Source organism: Dinoponera quadriceps, unplaced genomic scaffold, assembly GCF_001313825.1.
Source record: "Dinoponera quadriceps isolate SergipeBrazil2010 unplaced genomic scaffold, ASM131382v1 scaffold566, whole genome shotgun sequence".
NCBI lineage: Eukaryota > Metazoa > Arthropoda > Insecta > Hymenoptera > Formicidae > Dinoponera > Dinoponera quadriceps.
The window spans coordinates 3,471,441-3,479,198 of record NW_014555972.1 but is presented as its reverse complement, the minus strand read 5'-3'; the positions used below and the strand labels follow the sequence as shown (position 1 = coordinate 3,479,198).

At 33.2% G+C, this 7,758-nt stretch overlaps 2 protein-coding genes across 2 annotated transcripts; one reads left to right on the top strand and one right to left on the bottom strand.

Moving 5' to 3' along the window:
* Window positions 1-107: 107 nt before the first annotated feature.
* On the bottom strand, window positions 108-4,765 carry LOC106746355 (lysoplasmalogenase-like protein TMEM86A). Its single transcript, XM_014622896.1, has 6 exons — window positions 4,630-4,765; window positions 2,381-2,544; window positions 2,041-2,234; window positions 1,650-1,765; window positions 1,316-1,423; window positions 108-1,240 (listed from the first exon to the last, which is right to left on the bottom strand). The coding sequence occupies exons 1-6, from the start codon at window positions 4,648-4,650 to the stop codon at window positions 1,136-1,138; spliced, it is 708 nt and encodes a 235-aa protein (XP_014478382.1). The 5' UTR covers window positions 4,651-4,765; the 3' UTR covers window positions 108-1,135.
* Window positions 4,766-5,603: 838 nt separating this feature from the next.
* Window positions 5,604-7,679, top strand: LOC106746354 (peroxisomal membrane protein PEX16). Its single transcript, XM_014622895.1, has 5 exons — window positions 5,604-5,846; window positions 5,927-6,173; window positions 6,629-6,905; window positions 7,032-7,135; window positions 7,224-7,679. The coding sequence occupies exons 1-5, from the start codon at window positions 5,720-5,722 to the stop codon at window positions 7,471-7,473; spliced, it is 1,005 nt and encodes a 334-aa protein (XP_014478381.1). The 5' UTR covers window positions 5,604-5,719; the 3' UTR covers window positions 7,474-7,679.
* Window positions 7,680-7,758: the final 79 nt, after the last annotated feature.

Sequence of the window (7,758 nt, the reverse complement as noted above, 5' to 3'; positions counted from 1 at the left end):
TATATATATATATATATCATACCTTTTATATGCAATTGTCCAATTTTTGTTTGCCAAGGACAATGGCAGTGTTAACAATTCATGTTATAATAAAGATACAGTCCGCATCAAGTAACATGATGATATATACAATAACGTATAACACACATTGATGTAAAGAACCTATCTATGGTACAATCTATTTGTAGCTATGCTACAACCAACGTTTCGTAAGATGATAATTCACATTGACAAGTGATAACGCTGACAACGACAGACTATAGATCACTTATATAACGTATGCGTAGAAGAATATCTTCCCCTTTAACAGTACACATATATTACATATAATATGTACGTCCTTTGCAACATACATATCGCAAATAGGCTATTGCATTTTGGCTTGAGTATGTAAACGAGAGATAATTGTAATTTTATAATCAAAAATGCAACACTATACATGCATAAAAAATGCTTACCACTAACGATCTAAATATATCTTCTATTTATACTTAAAGAAATATCGGTCATGAAATGGTTGTAACACTACTATACTGTTCCTACTTTGATGAAAACAACGTTACGTGCGTCGAAAAATCCTTGCTAAGAGTTAAATAGACCAGAACTAATTGTTACAATATATTCTTTACATCTCTTCATCTCGATATTAAGTATATTCGCTTCACATAACGTAATACGTAAACCTTCTCCTATCCCTTATAAAACAACCAACCCTGGTCTTCCCTATTATTCTCCTGCTATATTTAATTGCAATATCGTTTTAAAATCTTCTCCCCTATATAAATACAAAAAATAGGAAATCACAAGTATAGTTAGTACGAAGTCTCTATAGGATATCTTTTGTATCATACTATTGATACAAAAAATATATATATATGTATACGTATATAAGTCTTTCTACAGTCAAAGGTACATTTCACCGCTCTAAACCCTCTTGAGCTCCTTTATTCGACAATATGGCTATTCAACATACGTCTAAGATACGTTATCACAACGATCCCCCACGGAAAATTATGCATGTAGTTCTAAAGCGGGCAAGGTAAAAGGTGAAACCCCTTCAAAGTCCGGTTTGCATCTGTATAGACACACTCCTTTCCCCGTGATAGACAGATGATAAGAACTAAGCGTAGACATTTCAGCCTTTACTGGCAGGTACTCTGTTATTACTGTTGTTTTTCGAATCCACCGCGCTCAGTGCGATGCCTAATTGCGCCGCGTAGTACGTCAGCATAATAGACACCTGTAAAGCAAAGATCAAAAATGGTTGCGTCGATGTTGATGTAATCTAACAACTACACATTTATAACACACGTACTTGAGCATATGGTAATTTAGTATGGAAGTGGTGGAACCCGAGCAAAGTATCAGATATGACGAAGCAAATGCTTCCAATACAGCTGCATAATTTAGTCCATGTTAATTCCTAGAAAGATATGATTACTTAATTAATGATGTTGAGTGATAATTAATTAATAGATATGATTGATCGCTCTGTACGACGTATCGTATCGATAATTCAATTATGATATCGGAGAAAAATAACATTTCAAGAAGATAAGATTAAAAAAGTTATCAAAACATATATATATATATATATATAAAATTCGAGCATTATCGAACAATTATCGTATACTATCGTGTAAATTTACCCCGGAGAATTGCACCCGCGATATCGCTCTCCATGCCATGGTAGTAATTAATATTGTGTAAATTGGTACTCCTATCGCTAAGACACCTTTTAGCCCGGGCATCAAAATGTATATGACTGGAAAACAGAAATATTATTATCAGTCATTGACTATGATTTATACGGCGACGTTAATCCGGTTTAATAACAACCTTAGTGAATTCTTGTGTTTGATTGGAGTTTTTTAGATCTAAAAAAAATATGAATATATATAACAGAATACAAGAGCTCACTCATTGCGATTGTTGTTATTAAACCGGTTATAAACCGGTATAAACGTAGTTATTGGATAGTGATCAATCGATAACTGACGACTAACGAAAGAAATAGATTGAACGTTCGTTGAATCTTACCAACAGCACAAAACGTGTACAGTAACGCGCCCAGCGTTAAACTGAGACGCTCGAATCCGAATGCAATTATGTACATAATCTGCGCTACGGCGAACATGCACATACCCGCAGTGAAACAATTGGGCCACACTAAAAATGCGTCACCTATGCAACTAAATATTAATCCTATCAGTATACGCCTGGAGAAGGTATATCTGCGAAGAAATGGATTTTACGTTAGCGAAGATAAGTCGGAAAGTCAATTCAAATTTATCTGACAGAATGATTGATCTTATCTGTAGTTTTAATATGCTTATATAACTATAACTGAATTATATTACATTCGTAAGTGTCCACTTACTCTTTAGACAAACTGATCCCGTGCAACAGGACGAAAAAAATGAGGCTCATTATTGGCAAACATTTCAAAACAGCCGTCAGCACGGACGGCTGCTCGGCGAGCAATACAAAGTACACGGACACGCTCTTAAAGAACGGCACCAATTTTGGTCCAATACATTTTATCTGGAATGTAACAGATAGCTTTTGTTGACGAGTCATGCTGATGATAAGCAAAAACGTGATAATAAAATAAAGGACTCTTTCAAATTAATTAAAATACATGTTTACAACTCATCAACGCAAAATAACGATTAAACGCGAGAAATTTACAAGGTAAATTAATTTTGCTTGCATTTCAATATTAATTCAATTGTATGTCTTAACAAATTTAACGAGTAATTTTTCAACAATAACATATATTTAATTCACATTTAATGTATGATTCTTCAGCAATGATATTTAATTCATATTTAATTAAAGCCTTATAGCTTTAATTAATAATTGTTATTTTGCGTTGTTATTAATTCAGAGATAATAAAAACATCTTTTTATAGCTATTTATCATTATCATTGTAGTCTTTGACCTATTATTTCGCACATAAAAAAAAATCCAGAGATAGTAAACATCTTTAAAAAAATATGGTATTTGAAGTCTGAATATAGTAAAACATCTTTTTATAGCTACTTATCATTATTATCATCGTAGTCTTTGACCTATTTCACAGTTAGAGATAAATAGACAACCGATCAATTCAATAACTTTCCTCCCAGAGATTCAATAAAATTTATATTATTAGATTGAAGTTATTTTCATACTTCTTTTATGAAATATTATTTATGCAAGCAATTCAAAATAATATATTAACTGCATCAATTAATATTTTAGTTGTTAATAAACAAAATTTAATGGTTAAACTAAAAAAAATCTTTAGATTTTTAAATAATCTCAAATTCTGCATAAAGGATCAGTATAATTAAAAACTGATAAAATTGATGTTAGTTCCTTTCTTCTTTCTTCTTTTCAAAGAATGAAGATGTACATTTGATAAAATCGATTTGTATATAGAAAAAATAGATTGGTGTATATGTAAATAAAAAACAATAAAAAAATATATATTTAAACTTTCAACAGTTTGTTTTAGCATTTTGTTTCAAGCTGCTTTTAAATTGTGAAACTTGGACATTAGTACTGCATGTTTAAAAGAGATTTATTCATAGTCACTGAAGCTTAATCATTGATCTAATCCAGCCAGTTGCATGATAGTATATTATCTAACACTGGTACTGTCAGGATGCACAATAGTCTGATGTAGAGCGACCACTTTATGCCAATCTGGTGATTTCTCTAATGGCACACAATTACAATAACAACTGCATTTGATTCTTCTTTAAGGAATTTCAAACAGGATTTATATAATGCAAAAGTCCTTGCATTTTAGTGTATCCAATTTATACATTATTTACATTTACAATATAATACTACTTAATAAATATATTTTATGATTGTAACACACATTCAAAGAAATGCAAAATCTCTCTCTAAATTACAAGAAAATATACGAATGAAATTTTTTTGTATAATAATTTCTACAAATAATTTGAACATAATTTTGATATAAAAATATTGTATATAAATTAAATAATTGCATACAATATTGAAATTCTTTTTATACAAGACTAGAGTGGATACCAAGTATTTCCTTTTGTTTGAACTGCGCAAAAATGCAAAATTTTCAAATTAATATGGGATATGTGCAAATAGCATATTTGCAATCGTAAATCTTTACTTCAGGCTAGATTTCCTATGGGAAAATTCCCTTCTAAACATTTATATAAAATGTAAGCTTCCTGTGATAATTTCTTCATATCTTTCTTTTTTTTTTATAATTATACATTATTTCACATATAGTATATATAGTATATACATTATATAGTACATACGTATCGAATATTATAATATTATAAAATATAAATCAAATATTCTTTGACTTTCAACTTATCCTGTCGCGCAAAATAGGTCGCCGATCGTTCTTGAATAAATTCAATTGTTTGTTCGAACGCGTCTGTCAAGGAAATGTAGCGCGAATGTGATTCATATGGAGAGGAAAACAAAGGAAACAGCGTCTCCTGAATCGAATGAAACGTTCAACACAACGACGAAGTTGCGAGGCGCGATACGGTTCGGTTTAACGGAGAATAAAACTGAGAAAAACGTGAAAACGAGGGGTGTCTGAACCAAACCACTGCGATTTCGCTCTCGTCTCTTACCACTTGTGTAGGCGATGACATTTTTGATCTGAAGACACCGGCGAAAACAAAGCCAACAGCGGTGGTACACGATAGAGAACCGACCGACCAGCCGATCGACCGTGACTGACTGAATGCTGTCGCTTGCAAGCGAGCCCGCTTATTTATACATTTTCCGATGCATCGCAGCACCATACGCGTGCGCGCACGTTACTTTGGAAGCACCGTTCGTTATTGCCAGTGTGGCCAAACGAACGATAATCGACGCGCATCGTCGATGTGTCAGCGGAATGTGTCGGCGCAGATCTGTATCTCAACTTACACCAAGGACAGCAGGAATTTTCACGAGTGTGCGAGTACAAAGAAACATAAAAAAAAAATGCAGTGATCAACATGGCGTGTAGCCTTCTTTCGAATATCCTAATTACACGCGCACCAAAGGAAGAAACTTGAAAAATTGTTTCTGCGTTTCAATATACGCATGTATATCCGTGTTGTTATTAATATATTTGAGCTTACTAGCTCCTTAATTTTACATCATCATCCGTAGGTTCTAAATTCAAATTTTGCGGGTGCAAAGTGTTATCTTCTTCGTTAAACATTAAGGAGAATTCACACCTTGATGGAAAAATAGAAAGCAGATAAACATCAGCCAATCGAAACTCGCGCTGGTTCTGCGTTAAGGTGTAAACTCTCCTTTAGAATTCCTATGATAATGCCCGTATTCACAATCGGGCCTTATATTCGAGGCCTCCTAAAATTCGCCTGTTCAGATGCTTCGAGCCAATGGAATGAGCCATGCAGTATCTGAAGATGAAACTATGTAGGCCTTAAGGTCCGACTATGAATACTGGCATAACACCGGCCACACAGAATGTTGCACTTGATTCGCAATCCTACCATTCCTCTAGTGCCTTGTGATAGGGAAATTGATTAGATTTTTCATCTGTAAGTTATTTCGTTTATGGTTTTATTCACCCATCGCAGCGCCATCTAGGAAGAATACTTTGTAGCAAAGAATACGAAAAAAATGTTTTTTGTAGTGACACGAATAGAGTTGTAACTTACGCCGTGACATTCGAAAAACAAAATTGAAGATCATTTTAACACGATGACGAATTCTCTCAAATCCAAGATTGTCAAGCTATTTGAAACTTATAAGAAGATTATTGTCGAAAATCCTCAGATGGTGTCGGAAATCGAAGTTGCGATCAAATGGCTGTCATACTTCAGTGTTGGTTAGGAAGAAGAAATAACCTTGCATCTTATTTGCAACCTTTCTTTACCAGATGTTGTACTAAACATGATCTCTTCGCAGGGCATTTCAACAACTCAAGTTTGGCTTTGGAAGTCATTTATTCAATGCCGAACTTAATTATGTTATCCAATGATATGCTTATGTATCATAGCAGTAGCCTGCATCCAAAGATACCGCAGTATGAGTCAAAAGTTAAAATTTTATTGACTATGTTGGAATATATGCAGACACTGTTAGAGGCAATAGGCAAGAAGTTTGGAGGAGAAATGGGAAGGTGGTTAATCATTGCAATTGTACAATTGGCTAAGTATGTGTTTAGTATATTTTGCAATATATTTATACAGATGTCCCAATTCTCATGACTTAATTTTACCGAAAGGTTCTCTGAGCAGTTTCAAGTTAACTTTTCCTCGATGTCGAGGCACCGATAGTTTCTAAGATACAAGCGATTGAAAAAATGGAGCTTTTTGTGAACTAAACTTTGAGCGGTTAAATGAACAACAAAATTGTTTTCTTCAATTTATTTCAAACCGACTTTTAATTTGAGACTTGACTAAAAAGATATGTTGAAGAATGATAAATTATCATAAACAATGACTTTTTTTCACACGATATTTCTGCTAAGGAAAAATTAACTCTAAATTGTTCAGGGGATCCTTCAGTAAAATCAAAAAATCTCGAGAACTGGAACATCCTGTGTATGTATATATGTATGTACATATAATATTATATTTTTTATATAGATGATTTTTTTCTTTATAGAGCAATATTGCGACTTTTATTGATTTATGTATATAAGGAACGTATAACAAAGAATCCTTCAGTGCCACCACTTAACAGAAAAACCTTTAATAAAGCTACCGATAATTTACAATTGAAGGGAGGATTCAGATTAAAAAGATCCGGCATTGTTGTTAGAACTGTAAAATATGCAGAACCCGTACAATTACGGACCTGGAAAGCTCTGCCTTCCGATGCAGATGAAAATCAAAATCTTAGTAAAAATCAGTGGTCCGACACAAGTCTCAAGCTAGCTGAGGTTGAAATAACATGTTTTATAATATGTTTTATGTCTAATTAAATACATCGATTAGTGTCTTAACATAGAGAAACCAACATCTTGTTAATTCACGTGAAAATCTTCAATAAAATGTATATTTTTCAGAGTCTTAATGTGATAAAGCCATTAGTCTATCTTGGATGCATATCTGCTACTAGTCAACGCCATTGGCAACCTTGGTTGTTATCACTTCTTGTTGATACAACTAGGTAAGCAGTGTGTTATGCGTAACTAATGAGTATCATATATAAATATTCATGTGATTTATTATATATAAGTATTATTTTCTTTGTACAGTTTATATATCTTCTCTCGCTGCTCTCGGAGCACAGTGTTCAGCAAAGAGGAGAACATGGAACTCACAAGTCGGCAGATAAGTTTGCTATTGTACATTCTAAAGTCGCCATTTTATGAGAAATATGGCCGCGGTAAGATAAACGCGTTGCTCGACAGGATATCTGCCTGCGTGCCTCTTACCAGCTTATTAATGAATTCTCTCAAGAGAAACTTGGAGTATATTAACAGTATGTATTTTTATACGTCGTAAATCATCATACTGTAAGTGAACTTGATACATTCGGGACGTGAGTGAGATGATTTTTGGCTCCGTACGTTTGCAAAGAATTGGAACGTAATCTGAACATTCCTAATATTAACGAATAATCGCAGAGGTAATGTAGTACAATGTAATATTTTTGTACTTTTACTTGTATTATATCTTCGGATAGATAGTAAATTCTACCATATCGTTTATTATTACTATTAATCTTTTAATTTTTAGAAATAAATTATATGAAGGATACGACAGCGAACAATGATTTTCCCACTCGAG